Genomic DNA, 19,487 nt, shown 5'->3' with positions numbered 1-19,487 from the left:
CCTGCTCCACTCTGCAGCCTCTAATATGAATTTTCGGGCCTCAAACTGGGTCAAAAGCAACCCAGAAATTGCCCCCAGCGAATTCTGTTTAATGCAGCACGTGACGCTCGTCACGCGTACGCGTCAGCAACGCGTACGCGTCACTGTGCTTTTCACTTGGAGCCACGCGTGCGCGTCGTATGTTTGTTGCACCGATCACGCATACGTGTCGCCCATGCGTGCGCGTTGTGTAAGAACTACAACTAATCAACCGGTTAATTAAGTAATTATATTGCCCCGATTAGATTTCCGAAGAGTTAGGGTGAGAATTTGAGGATTTAAAGGTGATTTTTGGACTCAATGGGTCTTTCTGAGTTAGAAAATGTGTTTTCTGCGAAAACCGCAAAAAACTGCGAACCGGTAGTTGAACCGGTTGAACTGATTCGAGTATGCCCGATACCGCACGAGAAAAAGTGAAAACCGTCAAAAACATTAAAAAAAGGTTAGAAATGGAAAACCGGGCGTTAGTTTTAAAGGTTTGGCCCAAAGTTGGGCCAAACGGGCTAAAAACGCTAACAGATTGGATCAGACCCAAGTTGGACCCAAGCCCAACATATAAATACACTTAAATGAACCCATTTCAGCCACATTCACCCTCATAACATAAACACAACAGCAGCTGAAGTGAGGAGAGAGGTGAGAGCTTTCCACCATTGTTACTATTCACCATCTTCTTCTCAAGCTCATATCTTGAGCTATAGAGCTCCGATCGCCACACCATTTGCGGCTACGCGTTCCTTGTAAAGAGCTCTACAAAACCCATATAAGAAACTAGCAAGGTAAGCTCGAAATTTTCTCAGTTCTTCTCTTCAAAATTTCGGTTCTTAAGGCTTTGGGATTAAGTGAGTTTTTGTGATTTTGGATGTTTAGGTTTGCTCTAATACTTGCTTAGCATTGGGTTTTGGCTCCAAAAGCTGTTGAAAAAGGTAAGAGACATTAAACCCTTGTGACATTATGTTCAATTGGAAAACCTAGGTTGATTTGTGGCGATTTATATGTATATAGCTTGATTATTGTGAGTTTGGAGCTTGTTGGTGCTTGTTGGAGTTGCATTGGTGGTTGGATTGTGGTTGAAAGCTCATTTAATGGTCAATTTGGAGTTTTGGACATATAGGAGATCGGCCAAGGTATGGCTTCGATTTTTCCTATGTAGTATATAATATTCATGGACACTTAGGCTAGTGACCTATAGGATAGGTTGGATTTATATGGTTGTTGATGATAGTTGGTTGATGTTGTATGTTGGATTGATGTTGCTATGTGGTGCACGAAATTGTGATGTCACATTCATAATTTGTCACAACTTCGATACAACTAACCAGCAAGTGCACTGGGTCGTCCAAGTAATACCTTACGTGAGTAAGGGTCGAATCCCACGGAGATTGTTGGTATGAAGCAAGCTATGGTCACCTTGTAAATCTCAGTCAGGCAGATATAAATGGATAATGGTGTTTTCGAATAATAATTAATAAGATAGGGATAGAGGTACTTATGTAAATCATTGGTAGGAATTTCAGATAAGCGAATGGAGATACTTTCGTTCCTCTGAACCTGTGCTTTCCTGCTATCTTCTTCCAATCAGTCTTACTCCTTTCCATGGCTGGCTTTATGCAAGGGCATCACCGTTGTCAGTGGCTACATCCCCTCCTCTCAGTGAATAATATGCTCACGCACCCTGTCACGGCACGGCTATTCATCTGTCGGTTCCCGATCATGCTGGAATAAGATTCACCCTCCTTTTGCGTCTGTCACTAACGCCCAGCACTCGCGAGTTTGAAGCTCGTCACAGTCATTCAATCATTGAATCCTACTCAGAATACCACAGACAAGGTTTAGACCTTCCGGATTCTCTTGAATGCTGCCATCATTCTAGCTTACGCCACGAAGATTCTGGTTAGGAGATCTAAGAGATACTCATTCTAGCTTAATTCATGTAGAACAGAAGTGTTTGTCAGGAACGCGTTCATAAGGGAGAAGGATGATGAGCGTCACACATAATCATCACCTTCATCACGTTCTTGGGTGCGAATGGATATCTTAGAAGCGAAATAAAAAGAATTGAATAGAAAACAGTAGTACTTTGCATTAATCTTTGAGGAACAACAGAGCTCCACACCTTAATCTATGGAGTGTAGAAACTCTACCGTTAAAAATACATAAGTGAAGGTCCAGGCATGGCCGAGATGGCCAGCCCCCTAAAACGTGATCAAAGGATCATAAGGTAATCCAAAGATGTCTAATACAATAGTAAAAGGTCCTATTTATAATAAACTAGCTACTAGGGTTTACATGAGTAAGTAATTGATGCATAAATCCACTTCCGGGGCCCACTTGGTGTGTGCTTGGGCTGGGCTTTGAGTGTTACACGTGTAGAGGTCCTCCTTGGAGTTGAACGCCAGCTTTTGTGCCAGTTTGGGCGTTCAACTCTGGTTTTGGCTCCTTTTCTGGCGCTGGACGCCAGATTTGGGTAGAAAGCTGGCGTTGAACTCCAGTTTACGTCATCTATTCTTGGCCAAAGTATGGACTATTATACATTTCTGGAAAGCCCTGAATGTCTACTTTCCAACGCAATTGGAAGCGCGCCATTTCGAGTTCTGTAGCTCCAGAAAATCTACTTTGAGTGCAGGGAGGTCAAAATCCAACAGCATCAGCAGTCCTTTTTCAACCTCTGAATCTGATTTTTGCTCAAGTCCCTCAATTTCAGCCAGAAAATATCTGAAATCACAGAAAAACACACAAACTCATAGTAAAGTCCAGAAATGTGAATTTAACATAGAATCTATTAAAAACATCCCTAAAAGTAACTAGATTCTACTAAAAATATACTAAAAACAATGCCAGAAAGCGTATAAATTATCCGCTCATCACAACACCAAACTTAAATTGTTGCTTGTCCCCAAGCAACTGAAAATTAAAATAGGATAAAAAGAATAGAATATACTATAAATTCCAAACTATCAATGAAACATAGCTCCAATCAAATGAGCGGGACTTATAGCTTTTTGCCTCTTGAATAGTTTTGGCATCTCACTTTATCCATTGAGGTTCAGAATGATTGGCATCTATAGGAACTCAGAGTTCAGATAGTGTTATTGATTCTCCTAGTTCAGTATGATGATTCTTGAATACAGCTATTTTATGAGTTTTGGCCGTGGCCCTAAGCACTTTGTTTTCCAGTATTACCACCGGATACATAAATGCCACAGACACATAATTGGGTGAACCTTTTCAGATTGTGACTCAGCTTTGCTAAAGTCCCCAATTAGAGGTGTCCAGGGTTCTTAAGCACACTCTTTTTTTGCTTTGGACCTTGACTTTAACCGCTCAGTCTCAAGTTTTCACTTGACACCTACACGCCACAAGCACATGGTTAGGGATAGCTTGGTTTAGCCGCTTAGACCAGGATTTTATTCCTTTAGGCCCTCCTATCCACTGATGCTCAAAGCCTTGGGATCCTTTTTATTTGCCCTTGCCTTTTGGTTTTAGGGGTTATTGGCTTTTTGCTCTTGCCTCTTGGTTTTAAGAGCTTTTGGCTTTTTCTGCTTGCTTTTTTTTTTTCTTTTTTTCTATATTTTTTTTTTTTGCCTTTTTTTTTCTGCAAGCTGTGTTCTTTGCTGCTTTTTCTTGCTTCAAGAATCATTTTTATGATTTTTCAGATTATCAAATAACATGTCTCCTAATCATCATTCTTTCAAGAGCCAACATATTTAACATTCTTAAACAACAACTTCAAAAGACATATGCACTGTTCAAGCATACATTCAGAAAACAGGAAGCATTGTCACCACATCAATATAATTAAGTTAAGTTCAAGGATAAATTCGAAACTCATGTACTTCTTGTTCTTTTGAATTAAACAGTTTTTATTTAAGAGAGGTGATGGATTCATAGGACATTCATAACTTTAAGACAAAGTTACTAACTACTAATGATCATGTAATGAAGACACAAACATGGATAAGCACATAACATATAAAACGAAAAAAAACAGAGAAAGTAAGAACAAGGAATGAGTCCACCTTAGTGATGTCCTTGAGCTCTTCTATGTCTCTTCCTTGTCTTTGCTGCTCCTCCTTCATTGCTTTTAGATCTTCTCTGATTTCATGAAGGATGAAAGAGTGCTCTTGATGTTCCACCCTTAGTTGCTTCCAATAATTGTGTGGAAGAAAATGTATCCCCTGAGGTATCTCAGGGATCTCTTGATTTGCAGTCAAATGTTCTACCACTGAGCTATAGACCCTTGATGGAAGCTTTTGTCTTCCCTTTCCTCTTTCTAGAGGCTTCTCTGGCCTTAGGTGCCATCAATGGTTATGGAAAAAAAACAAAAAAGCTATGCTTTTTACCACACCAAACTTAGAATGTTGCTCGCCCTCGAGCAAAAGAAGAAGGAATAGAAGAAGAAGAAGATATGGAGGAGATGGAGGGATGTGTGTATGGATGTGAGTGGTGGATGGAAAACAGAAGGGATGGTCATGAATGAAGAGATAGAGGGTGAGGTGGGTGGGGATCCTGTGAGATTCACAGATCCTGAGATGATCCTGTGGGGTCCACAGATCTTGAGGTGTCAAGGCATTTACATCCCTGCACCAATTTAGGCATGTAAAATGCCCTTGCACACAACTCTGGGCGTTCAGCGCCAGGTTGGTGCCCATTTTGGGCGTTCAACGCCCCTTTGCTGCCATTTCTGGCGTTGAACGCCAGAACCATGCTTGTTCTGGGCGTTCAGCGCTAGGATGCTCCCATTCTGGGCGTTCAGCGCCAGAACTATGCTCTGTTCTGGCGTTTGAACGCCAGACAGATGCTCCTCCAGGGTGTGATTTTTCTTCTGCTGTTTTTGATTCCGTTTTCAATTTTTATATTTATTTTGTGACTCCACATGATCATGAACCTAAGAAAACTTGAAAAACAATAAAAATAAGAATTAGATAAACATTGGGTTGCCTCCCAACAAGCACTTCTTTAATGTCAATAGCTTGACAGTGGGCTCTCATGGAGCCTCACAGATGTGCAGAGCTTTGTTGAAACTCTCCAACACCAAACTTAGAGTTTGGATATGGGAGTTCAACACCAAACTTAGAGTTTGGTTGTGGCCTCCCAACACCAAACTTAGAGTTTGACTGTGGGGGCTCTGGTTGACTCTGCTTTGAGAGAAGCTTTTTCTGCTTCCTCTCCATGGTTGCAGAGGGAGATCCTTGAGTTTTGAATACAAGGGAGTTCTCATTCCATTGAAGGACTATTTCACCTCTGTCAACATCAATCACAGCTCTTGCTGTGGCCAGGAAAGGTCTTCCTAGGATGATGGATTCATCCTCTTCCTTTCCAGTATCCAGGACTATGAAATCAGTAGGTATGTAAAGGCCCTCAACCTTTACTAATACATCTTCTACTTGTCCATAAGCCTGTCTTCTTGAGCTGTCTGCCATCTCTAGTGAGATTTTAGCAGCTTGCACCCCATAGATTCCCAGTTTCTCTATTACAGAGAGGGGCATGAGGTTTATTCCTGAACCAAGGTCACATAGAGCCATAAAGATCATGGTGCCTATGGTACAGGGTATTATGAACTTTCCAGGATCCTGTCTCTTCTGAGGCAATGTCAGTTGATCCAGATCACTTAGTTCATTGATGAACAAGGGAGGTTCAACTTCCCAAGTATCAATGCCAAATAATTTGGCATTCAGCTTCATGATTGCACCAAGAAACTTGGCAGTTTGCTCTTCTGTAACATCCTCATTCTCTTCAGAAGAGGAATACTCATCAGAGCTCATGAAGGGTATAAGGAGGTTCAATGGAATCTCTATGGTCTCTAGATGAGCCTCAGAGTCCTTTGGTTCCTCAGAGGGAAGCTCCTTATTGACCACTGGACGTCCCAGGAGGTCTTCCTCCTTGGGATTCACGTCCTCTCCTCTCCTCACAGGTTCGGCCATGGCGCTTATGTCAATGGCCTTGCACTCTCCTTTTGGATTCTCTTCTGTATTACTTGGGAGAGTACTAGGAGGGATTTCAGTGATCCTTTTACTCAGCTGGCCCACTTGTGCTTCCAGATTTCTAATGGAAGACCTTGTTTCATTCATGAAACTTACAGTGGCTTTAGATAGATCAGAGACTAGATTTGCTAAATTAGAAGCATTTTGTTCAGAGTTCTCTGTCTGTTGCTGAGTTGATGATGGAAAAGGCTTGCTGTTGTTAAACCTGTTTCTTCCACCATTGTTAAAGCCTTGTTGGGGCTTTTGATCCTTCCATGAGAAATTTGGATGATTTCTCCATGTTGAGTTATAGGTGTTTCCATAAGGTTCACCTAAGTAATTCACCTCTGCTATTGTAGGGTTCTCAGGATCTTAGGCTTCTTCTTCAGAAGATGCCTCTTGAGTACTGTTGGATGCAGCTTGCATTCCATGCAGACTCTGAGAGATCATATTGACTTGCTGAGTCAATATTTTGTTCTGAGCCAATATGGCATTCAGAGTATCAACTTCAAGAACTCCCTTCTTCATAGGCGTCCCATTACTCACAGGATTCCTTTCAGAAGTGTACATGAACTGGTTATTAGCAACCATGTCAATGAGTTCTTGAGCTTCTGCAGGCGTTTTCTTTAGGTGAATGGATCCACCTGCAGAAGTGTCCAGTGACATCTTTGATAGCTCAGATAAACCATCATAGAATATATCCAGGATGGTCCATTCTGAAAGCATGTCAGAAGGACACTTTTTGGTCAACTGTTTGTATCTTTCCCAAGCTTCATAGAGGGATTCACCTTCTTTCTGTCTGATGGTTTGAACATCAGCTCTAAGCTTGCTCAGCTTTTGAGGAGGAAAGTACTTGGCTAAGAAAGCCGTGACCAGCTTATCCCAAGAGTTCAGGCTGTCTTTGGGTTGAGAATCCAACCATAATCTAGCTCTGTCTCTTACAGCAAAAGGGAAAAGCATGAGCCTGTAGACTTCAGGATCTACTCCATTAGTCTTAAAAGTATCACATATCTGCAAGAATTCAGTTAAGAACTGAAAAGGATCTTCAGATGGAAGTCCATGAAACTTGCAGTTCTGCTGCATCAGAGAAACTAATTGAGGTTTCAGCTCAAAGTTGTTTGCTCCAATGGCAGGAATGGAGATGCTTCTTCCATGTAAATTGGAATTAGGTGCAGTAAAGTCACCAAGCATCTTCCTTGCATTATTATTATTTTCGGCTGCCATCTCCTCTGCCTGTTCGAAAATTTTTAAAAGGCTATCTCTGGATTGTTGTATTTTAGCTCCTCTTAATTTTCTCTTCAGAGTCCTTTCAGGTTCTGGATCTGCTTCCACAAGAATGTTCTTATCCTTGCTCCTGCTCATATGACAAAGAAGAAGGCACAAAAAAATAATAATAATAATAATAGAGATCCTTTATACCACAGTATAGGGATCCCTTTGTGAGTGGAAGAAAAGAGAGGGAGATAAAGAATGTGATGTAAAGGAAGAAACACAACTGTACAAATGGAAGAGATGTGAGATGAGATGTTAGGATATGAATGAATAAATAGAATAAGATGAGAGAGAAGGAGGGAATTTTCGAAAATTAATTTTGAAAAGGAGTTAGTGATTTTTGAAAATAGTTTTTGAAAATTGTTAGTATATATTTTTTTTTCGAAAATTTTTGAAATTAAAAATAAAAATAATTAGTTAATTAAAAAGAAATTTTTGAAAAAAGGGGGAGATATTTTCGAAAATTAGAGAGAGAGAGAGTTAGTTAGGTAGTTTTGAAAAAGTTAAGAAACAAACAAAAAGTTAGTTAGTTAGTTGAAACAAATTTTGAAAAAGATAAGAAGTTAGGAAGTTAGAAAAGATATTTTGAAAAGATATTTTTGAAAAAGATAAGATGAGAAGATATTTTTGAAAAGATATGATTGAAATTAGTTTTGAAAAAGATTTGAATTTTAAAATCACAATTAATGACTTGATTCACAAGAAATCCCAAGATATGATTCTAGAACTTAAAGTTTGAATCTTTCTTAACAAGCAAGTAACAAACTTCAAATTTTTGAATCAAAACATTAATTGTTATGTTATTTTCGAAAATTTATGAAAAAAATTAAGAAAAAGATTTTTGAAAAATATTTTTTTGAATTTTCGAAAATAACTAAGAATTTTGAAAAAGATTTGATTTTTGAAAAAAGATTTTGAAAAAGATAAGATTTTCAAATTGAAAATTTGATTTGACTCCTAAGAAACAACTTGATTTTAAAAATTTTTGAAAAAGTCAATCCAAATTTTCGAATTTGAGGAGAGAAAAAGGGAAAGATATTTTTTTTTTTTGAATTTTTATGATGCAAGGGAAAAACAAGAAAAATGATGCAATGCATGAAATTTTTAGATCAAAACAATGAATGCATGCATGAATGCTATGAATGTCAAGATGAACACCAAGAACACTTATGAAGAACATGATGAACATCAAGAACATATTTTTGAAAAATTTTTAATGCAAAAAAAAACATGCAAGACACCAAACTTAGAATTCTTTAATGCTTAGACACTAAGAATTCAAGAATGCATATGATAAACATGAAAAGACACAAAACAAAAAATCATCAAGATCAAACAAGAAGAATTACCAAGAACAACTTGAAGATCATGAAGAACACTATGAATGTATGAAATTTTCGAAAAATGCAAGATGCACATGCAATTGACACCAAACTTATAACATGACTCAAGACTCAAACAAGAAACATGAAAATATTTTTTTTGATTTTTTTTGATTTTCTAAATTTTTTTGGATTTTCTTTTTAAATATTTTTTTTTTCGAAAATTATTGTGAAAAATAAAAATAAGGATTCCAAAATTTTTAATATGAATTCCAGGAATCTTGCCATGTTAGTCTTAAAGCTCCAATCAAAGGGTCTGGCATGGCTTAACAGCCAGCCAAGCTTTAGCATATAATTACATGGGCTGGAGTGATTAGTTGAATATCAATCCCAAAGTAGTTTGGGTATGGCTTTACAGCCAGATATGATTCAACATATTTCATGAAACACTAGAATTCATTCTTAAAAATTCTGAAGAAAAATATATTTTTTTGAAAACATTTTTATTTTAAAATTTTTCGAAAACAAGGGAGAAATTTTTGAAAAGAAAACGAAAAGAAAGTTACCTAATCTGAGCAACAAGATGAACCGTCAGTTGTCCAAACTCGAACAATCCCCGGCAACGGCGCCAAAAACTTGGTGCACGAAATTGTGATGTCACATTCATAATTTGTCACAACTTCGATACAACTAACCAGCAAGTGCACTGGGTCGTCCAAGTAATACCTTACGTGAGTAAGGGTCGAATCCCACGGAGATTGTTGGTATGAAGCAAGCTATGGTCACCTTGTAAATCTCAGTCAGGCAGATATAAATGGATAATGGTGTTTTCGAATAATAATTAATAAGATAGGGATAGAGGTACTTATGTAAATCATTGGTAGGAATTTCAGATAAGCGAATGGAGATACTTTCGTTCCTCTGAACCTGTGCTTTCCTGCTATCTTCTTCCAATCAGTCTTACTCCTTTCCATGGCTGGCTTTATGCAAGGGCATCACCGTTGTCAGTGGCTACATCCCCTCCTCTCAGTGAATAATATGCTCACACACCCTGTCACGGCACGGCTATTCATCTGTCGGTTCCCGATCATGCTGGAATAGGATTCACCCTCCTTTTGCGTCTGTCACTAACGCCCAGCACTCGCGAGTTTGAAGCTCGTCACAGTCATTCAATCATTGAATCCTACTCAGAATACCACAGACAAGGTTTAGACCTTCCGGATTCTCTTGAATGCCGCCATCATTCTAGCTTACGCCACGAAGATTCTGGTTAGGAGATCTAAGAGATACTCATTCTAGCTTAATTCATGTAGAACAGAAGTGTTTGTCAGGCACGCGTTCATAAGGGAGAAGGATGATGAGCGTCACACATAATCATCACCTTCATCACGTTCTTGGGTGCGAATGGATATCTTAGAAGCGAAATAAGAAGAATTGAATAGAAAACAGTAGTACTTTGCATTAATCTTTGAGGAACAGCAGAGCTCCACACCTTAATCTATGGAGTGTAGAAACTCTACCGTTAAAAATACATAAGTGAAGGTCCAGGCATGGCCGAGATGGCCAGCCCCCTAAAACGTGATCAAAGGATCATAAGGTAATCCAAAGATGTCTAATACAATAGTAAAAGGTCCTATTTATAATAAACTAGCTACTAGGGTTTACATGAGTAAGTAATTGATGCATAAATCCACTTCCGGGGCCCACCTGGTGTGTGCTTGGGCTGGGCTTTGAGTGTTACACGTGTAGAGGTCCTCCTTGGAGTTGAACGCCAGCTTTTGTGCCAGTTTGGGCGTTCAACTCTGGTTTTGGCTCCTTTTCTGGCGCTGGACGCCAGATTTGGGTAGAAAGCTGGCGTTGAACGCCAGCTTACATCGTCTATTCTTGGCCAAAGTATGGACTATTATACATTTCTGGAAAGCCCTGGATGTCTACTTTCCAACGCAATTGGAAGCGCGCCATTTCGAGTTCTGTAGCTCCAGAAAATCCACTTTGAGTGCAGGGAGGTCAGAATCCAACAGCATCAGCAGTCATTTTTCAACCTCTGAATCTGATTTTTGCTCAAGTCCCTCAATTTCAGCCAGAAAATACCTGAAATCACAGAAAAACACACAAACTCATAGTAAAGTCCAGAAATGTGAATTTAACATAGAATCTATTAAAAACATCCCTAAAAGTAACTAGATTCTACTAAAAATATACTAAAAACAATGCCAAAAAGCGTATAAATTATCCGCTCATCACTATGTTGAGAAATGATGATGTTGAGATATGATGATTTATAATTTTGAATGATTTCATATTGATGGATATTAATGTAATGTATGAATGAGGTTGAAAATGAGAGTTTATAGATATAAAGTGATGATTGGTGAATGTGTTGATGGAGGATTGATTTTAGAGTTATATACTTGAGGTTTGGTGGTTGAAAATGGTGAATGGTAACCCAAGAGGGTAAATTTTGCTGTAAATGGATTTTGGTATTGATCTAGTTGGATGTGGCTTGTGGATTTGGTAGATTTGGGTATATGTGAAAGTTGGGTAAAAAGGGATTTTTGGTGACCTTTGTCTGATCATAACTTTTGCCTTGGTTTTCAAAATTTGATGAAATTTTTTTAGAATTAAAGATCTTTGAAAACCCTTTAAATTGATATAAAGTTTGTAAAATTTTAAATTTTGTAGAGAAAGTTATGATCATTCAAAGTTGGTGTTAAAAATCTAAAAATTCTGCAAAATTGCTGATATGTGCGCACGCACAGCCATGTGCACACGCATAACCCTGCGAAAGTTTTGATATGTGTGGACGCACACACCTGTGCGCACGCACAGGCAGGGAAATGCGTTCTGTTTGCAGCGCTAGTACAGCTTATGCGCGCACATATCTAAGGATAAATTGCAACATGTGCGTCCGCACACACCTGTGTGCACGCACACGTCGGGAAGGACAGTTTGTTGAAGGCGCTGGCACAGGTTATGCGACTGAAAATATTTTGTAAGTTTTGACACCTGTGCATATGCATACCCCTGTGCGTACGCACACATTTTAAAACTCTCCGGAGCGTGTGCGCGCACACTCCTGTGCGGCCGCACACGCGCTATTTCTCAAATTTTCTTTGTTTTCAACTATTCCACCTTTCCAACAAGGTTGTAAGCCTCTCTAACACCATTTTAGGACTCTTGGGCCTAGTTTTGAATATTTAAAACATGGGAAAGAATTTAATGGATTTAGATGATATCGTTTGGAAAATTAGAAGATGGAGGTCTAGGTTTTGGGTGTACTAGGGATGGTTTGAAGGTATGGGATGAATGGTTGATGTATGAGATGAGAATTGAGAAATTGATGAGTTCGAAATGGAAATGTGAATCGATAGTGGTTGAGATGAGTCGAGGACTCGGAATGAGATGGTGGATCCATGACACATTGAAAATGTTTTCTGAAAACCACTGATGTAACATTTTGATATTGAGACTATGAGACGCTATGCGCCCGACAGGGGGCTGTGGTTGGATCCCACCTCTCGAGGTAGCGGCGGCAACGTAAGGGCGGTGGTTCGTCCCGCTTGCGCTTAGATGTGAGGTCTATGGCAAGAGTATCTCGCTCGCATCCCTTCGGATCAATAGAGCGTGCAGGCGCCGGTACCTGGACAGTGATCCGAGCATTATATCTCGGGGGTTCCCATATGAGGATTCCAAAGGGAGACGTCTCCATGGAGATATGTCGGGTTGGCAGTTGAACCGACAATGTGATATCACAGCCAATAGGACAGGCATTCATCATATGCATTTTCTATCTGTTTGTCTGCTTTGACGACTTGTAATGGCTTGCCTATTTGTATAACATGCCTAATTGCTATTCAAATTATTTGATTTATATGCTTCTACTTGTGATTTCCTTGCATTGTAAATACTAGTGATTTCTACTGGGATTGAGGAGGTTCGGAAGGCGGTGGCGATGGGATCGCATGGAGGATCGGTTGGTGAAGGCTGTGGGACAGCGGTGTTTGGTTAGAATAGAAATTCCCCTACGATAGATTACCCAGTTTACTTATGTTAAGGTTTATATAATCATGCTTATCTATTTAAGTATGCTTTAAGTTTGAATCTTGTGATGGATATGGAACTAGGATTGCCTTTGGTGTCCCGGGGTCTTATATCCTACATCACTGGGCACTGTTATTGGTGCACGAATTATGAATCACACTTTTCACAACTCGTACCACTAACCAGCAAGTGCACTGGGTCGTCCAAGTAATACCTTACGTGAGTAAGGGTCGAATCCCACGGAGATTGTTGGTTTGAAGCAATCTATGGTTATCTTGTAAATCTTAGTCAGGAAGTCAATTATGTTTATCAGTTGAATTGCAAATAAACAATAGAGCATGGATTAAAGGTTACTTGTTATGCAGTAATGGAGAATATGTTGGAGTTTTGGAGATGCTTTGCCTTCTGAATCTCTGCTTTCCTCTGTCTTCTTGTTCACGCACGCATGTCCTCCTATGGCAAGCTGTGTGTTGGTGGATCACCGTTGTCAATGGCTACCTTACATCCTCCCAGTGAAAACTACGCTCACGCACTCTGTCACAGCACGGCTAGTCACCGGTTGGTTCTCGATCCGGTTGGAATAGGATTTACTATCCTTTTGCGTCTGTCACTAACGCCCAGCCTTCAGAAGTTTGAAGCTCGTCACAGTCATTCAATCCTTGAATCCTACTCTGAATACCACAGACAAGGTTTAGACTTTCCGGATTCTCTTGAATGCCGCCATCAGTTCTAGCTTATAGCACGGAGATTCTGATTAAGGAATCTAAGAGATACTCATTCAATCGTATATAAAACGGAGGTGGTTGTCAGGCACACGTTCATGATTTGAGGAAGGTGATGAGTGTCACAGATCATCACCTCCATCACAGTTAAGCGCGAATGAACATCTTAGATAGGAACAAGCGTGTTTGAATAGAAAACAGAAATACTTGCATTAATTCATCGAGACACAGCAGAGCTCCTCACCCCCAACAATGGGGTTTAGAGACTCATGCCGTCAGAGAATACAAAGTTTAGATCTGAAATGTCATGAGATACAAAATAAGTCTCTAAAAGTTGTTTAAATACTAAACTAGTAGCCTAGGGTTACAAAATATGAGTAGACTATGATGGATGATGCAGAGATCCACTTTTGGGGCCCACTTGGTGTGTGCTGGGCTGAGACTTAAGCAATTCATGTGCAGAGGCCATTTGTGGAGTTGAACGCCAGTTTTTATGCCAGTTTGGGCGTTCAACTCCAGCTTTTGATCCTTTTCTGGCGCTGGACGCCAGAATTGGGCAGAAAACTGGCGTTGAACGCCAGTTTACGTTGTCTATCCTTGTGCAAAGTATGGACTATTATATATTGCTGGAAAGCCCTGGATGTCTACTTTCCAACGAAATTGGAAGCATGCCATTTCGAGTTCTGTAGCTCCAGAAAATCCACTTTGAGTGCAGGGAGGTCAGAATCCAACAGCATCAGCAGTCCTTTTTCAGCCTGAATCAGATTTTTGCTCAGCTCCTTCAATTTCAGCCAAAAAAATACCTGAAATTACAGAAAAACACACAACTCATAGTAAAGTCCAGAAATATGAATTTTTCCTAAAAACTAATAAAAATAGACTAAAAACTAACTAAAACATACTCAAAACTATATGAAATTATCCCCAAAAAGCGTATAAAATATCCGCTCATCAGTTACCATACTGAGAACCTCCGGTTCTCATACCATATTTCTGTTGTATTTTTCAGATGCAGGTCGCAACCCACCTAGGTGAGTTGTCTGGTTGGTGACAGGAGCAGAGGATCCGGGCATCTTTTTGAGTTTTTTAGTTTATTTTATATATGTCTCTCACTTTTGTATTTTGGTTTTGCCTAGAGGCTCGTATTTGAGAGGACAAAATTGTATAATCTGTTTTTACTGTCTGGTTCTTTTTGGTCTGTATATGGCTAGCCGGCTTAAACTCCGAGAGCCGTGGCTAGATTCTTATGATATTACACAATTATATTTTGATACACCTTATCTATATATTGTGCTTTAAGTTAAGAGCTTCGTTAGCACGTTTTGCACTTTTTAAATTCTGATCTTTAGCTATATCCCTCATCGGGATTCTAGATTATATTATCCTTTCTATATATTATATGTATGAGCTTTAGAACTGTCATAATCTCTGGTTAACCTTTGCTTTACAACGCGAGGTAAAGCTTAGGGTAATTAGGGTGTTACATTTAGTGGTATCAGAGCGGTTCGTTCTCGTGAGCCTGAGGGATGGACCGATTGTGCTTCGTCGCATACTCTGGGTCATTTTTCTTTCATGCTATTTAGGATATCTACTTGATATTTCATAGCATGCTTGTTTGTGAGTGCCTGTTTGGGGATAATTGAAACACTAGGCTTTTGATATTGCGACTGATCACCTTGATATCGACTGTTTGGTGTAGACAGAAAACCCAATGGCCACTCGTGGACGAGGTTAAGCACGTACACGAGAAAGTAGGAATGAGCAATCAGCTAATAACCATGCCGAGTTCATGGCGGCGATGGCGAATCTGGCGAACACCATGGAAGCGAATGCTGCTGCAACTCTGCAAGCGATGCAGAGGTTAGGCCAATCGGCCGGAAGCGGAAACGAAAATGGAGAGGGTGCTGAGGGCAACTTGAGAGGTGTTCTGAGAACTCTAGCTGCTTTTCGAAAAGCTGACCCGCCGGTTTTCACTGGTTCAACAAACCATACTGAAGCAAACAACTGGTTCCAAGCTGTAGAGTGTGCACTGCTAACTCAACATGTACCGTATGACCAGTTCGTAGAGCATACAGCTTATCAACTAGTGGGAGAAGCTCAGGAATGGTGGCAAGGAGAGCGCCGGCTACTACACCAAGAGAACGTGAACATTACTTGGGCGTTATTTGAGGAAGCTTTCTACAAGAAATACTTTCTTGAGTCAATAAAGGAGGCCAGAGAGTTGGAGTTCTTATAGCTGAAGCAAGGGTCTATGACTATAGTTGAATACACTAGCAAGTTTGAGGAACTTTATAAGTTCTCGAGAATAAGTTAGGGTGCCCCCGAGTCCTATGATGGCTGAAAATGCGTTAAATATGAAGTAGGACTGAGGGAAGATATCAGACGTGTCGTGGCTCCATCGAAGATTAGGAGATTCTTTGAATTGGTGGAAAAGGCGAGGGTTGTCGAAGAATATGCAAGGACGGTAGCCTCATCAAGGTACACTCATGGAGAAAACTCTAGTAGGGAACGCGATGATTACCTTGGACCAAGGGGACAAAACTTCAAGAAAGATGGACATACTCCTCAGCATCTGCAAGGTCAAGGAAACCTTAGAAGGGACAACAAAGCCCAGTTTCATCAGGCGAAAGGAAATGGTCGATGTTATGCTTGTGGGAAACCTGGACATATACCTAAGTATTGTCGCCGCAGGAGGAACCGAGATGAGGGTCAGAATCAACAATCAGGCCGTGTGTGTACCTTGGATATACAAGATGCGACAGGGTCGGATCCTCCGACGAGAGGTAAGCATATGCTTTGAGTATTAAATTGCTTGGATATGAAGGTAGCCTAGTTCTATCTCTGCAAAGTCGCCGTTAGAATTTCAAGGGCTTAGAGTCATGTTGAGAGTAAACCATGGGAAAAGAAGGGTTCTAGTGGCAACGGAAATATCGACTGACGCCTTTGCGGTTTTCAAACTATGATTTTTAGAGTTTTAAAGTTTAAAATGATTTTCAAGTCTGGTTTTGGAGTTTTGGTTTAAATAATTTGGTTTTGAAACTGGGATTGGAACTTTGGATCAAATAATACGATTTAAAAAGGAAGGTGAGTCCTAAGATTTTGTTAACTTGCGGTTTTGGTTTGCAAAATTTAACTTCTCCAAAAGGGACTCAAATGGAAAGCTTTTGATTTAAGGGTTTCAATGAATTTAGAAAAATCATGCCTTAAGATGATTGATTTACAAATAAAATGTTTTTAACTCTTTTGATAAGGTTTTAACAATGGACTCATTTAAATTGAACTTGTTTTTAAAGGTTTTGAAAAATATTACAAAATCGGTATTTGGTTTAAGGAAAAATTTCAGAGTCTTAACAACGATAATCAGAGTGACGCAGCGAAAGGTGAAAGAGTTTTCAGACTTTGAAGCAGAAGTTAACTTCAGCACCTATTTTAATCTTGCCGAAACCGCATGAACCATTCGAAGTGTACTGTGATGCTTCTCTGAAGGGTTTGGGTTGCGTGCTGATGCAACACCGGAATGTGGTGGCTTACGCATCGCGTCAGCTGAGACCGCATGAGGTGAATTACCTCACTCATGACTTGAAATCAGCAGCGATTGTGTTTGCATTGAAGGTTTGGAGGCACCACTTGTACGGAGTAAGGTTTAACTTCTTTTCTGATCATAAGAGTCTCAAGTACATCTTTGATCAGAAAGAGCTTAATATGCGTCAGAGGAGATGGATGGAGTTGCTTAAGGACTACGATTTTGAACTGAGTTATCACCCTGGAAAGGCGAATGTGGTAGCAGACTCTTTGAGTCGAAAATCTTTAACAATTGCTTGGATGAGAATCAAGGAGGAGGAGTTAGTGGATAAGTTCGTGGAACTTAAGCTGGATATTGGTGAAGTTGCCGGAAGAGCTTGTTTGAACCAGTTACAGATCTCAAGCACATTTAAATTAGAGATACAAAAAGCTTAGTAAGATGAGCAGAAGCTTCAGCAATTATTTCAACCAATTGGTAATAAGAGGCGTGAAGAATTCACTAAGGACGGTGAAGGATTATGGAGATACAAGGGAAGGATTTGTATACCTGATGTCGGGAGTTTGAGACAAGACTTGTTGTCGGAAGCTTACAACAGTGGGTTTTCTATTCATCCCGGAAGCACGAAGATGTATTATGACCTAAAGAAGATGTTCTGGTGGCCTGGGATGAAGGGTGATGTAACAACAGCGGTATCCAAGTGTTTAACTTGTCAGAAAGTGAAGATAGAGCATCAGAAACCGTCGGGGATGTTACATCCACTTGATATTCCTCAATGGAAGTGGGAAGGAATTCCAATAGATTTTGTGACCGGTTTACCGAAGACTAGGTCGGGATTTGATGCGGTCTGGGTGATCGTGGATCGCTTAACCAAATCCGCTCATTTTCTGCCTATCCGAGTAAACTGTTCTATGGAGGAGTTAGCAAGATTGTACATCAAAGAGATAGTAAGGTTGCATGGTGTGCCGTCGAGCATAGTGTCGGACCAAGATCCCCGATTCACTTCAAGGTTTTGGAGAGCTTTTCAAAGAGCTTTTGGTACGAAACTATGTCTCAGTACTGCCTATCATCCACAGACGAATGGACAGTCAGAAAGGACTATTCAGACATTGGAAGATATGCTGAAAGCATGTGTGTTAGATCAACCTGGAAGTTGGGATCGCTATATACCATTGGTGGAGTTTGCATACAACAATAGCTTTCATGCGAGCATTGGGATGGCTCCGTATGAAGCTTTGTATGAACAGAAATGTCAGTCTCCACTTTGTTGGTATGCCGGTGAAGCAAGTGTTTTGGATCCTGATTTAATAGCAGAGACTATAGAGAACATCAAGAAGATTCGGGAAAGGATTCTAACTGGTCAGAATCGACAGAAGAGTTATGCGGACCGAAGAAGGAAACCGTTAGAGTTTGAAGTGGGAGAACATGTATTTCTGAGAGTTACACCAACAAATGGGATTGGAAGAGCAATCAAGACCAAGAAGTGGAATCCAAGATATGTAGGACCGTTCGAGATTCTAAGGCGATTCGGGCCGGTGGCGTATCAAGTTGCTTTGCCACCTCATCTGTCTAACCTACATGACGTATTCCACGTGTCACAGCTCTGCAAGTACACATCGGATGCGGCTCATGGGTTGGAGCCTGAGTCGGTTGAGTTGAGGGAGAACTTGACTTTCCAAGTGACGCCAGTGAGAATTGATGACACTAGAGTGAAGAAGCTACGAGGAAAGGAAGTTTCATTGGTTAAATTTAATTGGAGGAGAGCAGGAGTTTGAGAGCATACTTGGGAATTGGAGAACGAGATGCTTTGGCAACTTGTTGAGTTGGTAACGTTGAAAGTAGGATGCTTCGTGGAGAATATGTAATATATATATTACATCGCGTGGATCGGATTTTCGACGGCGAAAATCTTTTAAGGAGGGGAGAATTAAGAACCGCAACTAATCAACCGGTTAATTAAGTGATTATATTGCCCCGATTAGATTTCCGAAGAGTTAGGGTGAGAATTTGAGGATTTAAAGGTGATTTTTGGACTCAGTGGGTCTTTCTGAGTCAGAAAATGTATTTTCTGCGAAAACCGTAAAAAACTGCGAACCAGCAGTTGAACCGGTTGAACCGATTCGAGTCTGCCCGGTACCACACGAGAAAAAGTGAAAACCATTAAAAACCTTAGAAAAAGGTTAGAAATGGAAAACAGGGCGTTAATTTTAAAGGTTTCACCCAAAGTTGGGACAAACGGGCTAAAAACGCTAACGGGTTGGACCGAGCCCAAGTTGGGCCCAAGCCCAACATATAAATACACTTAAATAAACTCATTTCAGCCACATTCACCCTTATAACGTAAACACAACAGCAGCTGAAGTGAGGAGAGAGGTGAGAGCTTTCCACCATTGTTACTATTCACCATCTTCTTCTCAAGCTCATATCTTGAGCTATAGAACTATGACCGTTTGCGGCTACGTGTTCCCTGTGAAGAGCTCTACAAAATCCATATAAGAAACTAGCAAGGTAAGCTCGAAATTTTCTCAGTTCTTCTCTTCAAAATTTTGGTTCTAAGGGCTTTGGGATTAAGTGAGTTTTTGTGATTTTGGATGTTTAGGTTTGCTCT

The 19,487-nt window shown here is 40.2% G+C and overlaps 1 protein-coding gene across 1 annotated transcript; it reads left to right on the top strand.

Annotated features, from left to right (window-relative positions):
• The first annotated feature begins 18,096 nt into the window (after positions 1-18,096).
• On the top strand, positions 18,097-18,654 carry LOC148571530 (uncharacterized). Its single transcript, XM_088507277.1, has 2 exons — positions 18,097-18,426; positions 18,481-18,654. The coding sequence occupies exons 1-2, from the start codon at positions 18,097-18,099 to the stop codon at positions 18,652-18,654; spliced, it is 504 nt and encodes a 167-aa protein (XP_088363403.1).
• The last annotated feature ends 833 nt before the right edge of the window (positions 18,655-19,487 follow it).

Source organism: Arachis ipaensis, chromosome B3, assembly GCF_059453495.1.
Source record: "Arachis ipaensis isolate K30076 ecotype BB chromosome B3, ASM5945349v1, whole genome shotgun sequence".
Taxonomy (NCBI): domain Eukaryota; kingdom Viridiplantae; phylum Streptophyta; class Magnoliopsida; order Fabales; family Fabaceae; genus Arachis; species Arachis ipaensis.
The sequence above is the reverse complement of the archived record's forward strand: the minus strand, read 5'-3'. Positions and strand labels throughout refer to the sequence as shown.

Bases quoted from the DNA above. Each gene is read 5' to 3' on its own strand.
- LOC148571530 (XM_088507277.1), top strand. From the start codon at position 18,097: ATGGCTCCGTATGAAGCTTTGTATGAACAGAAATGTCAGTCTCCACTT. The intron at 18,427-18,480 runs GTTGCTTTGCCA...CACGTGTCACAG, and splicing joins TCGGGCCGGTGGCGTATCAA to CTCTGCAAGTACACATCGGA.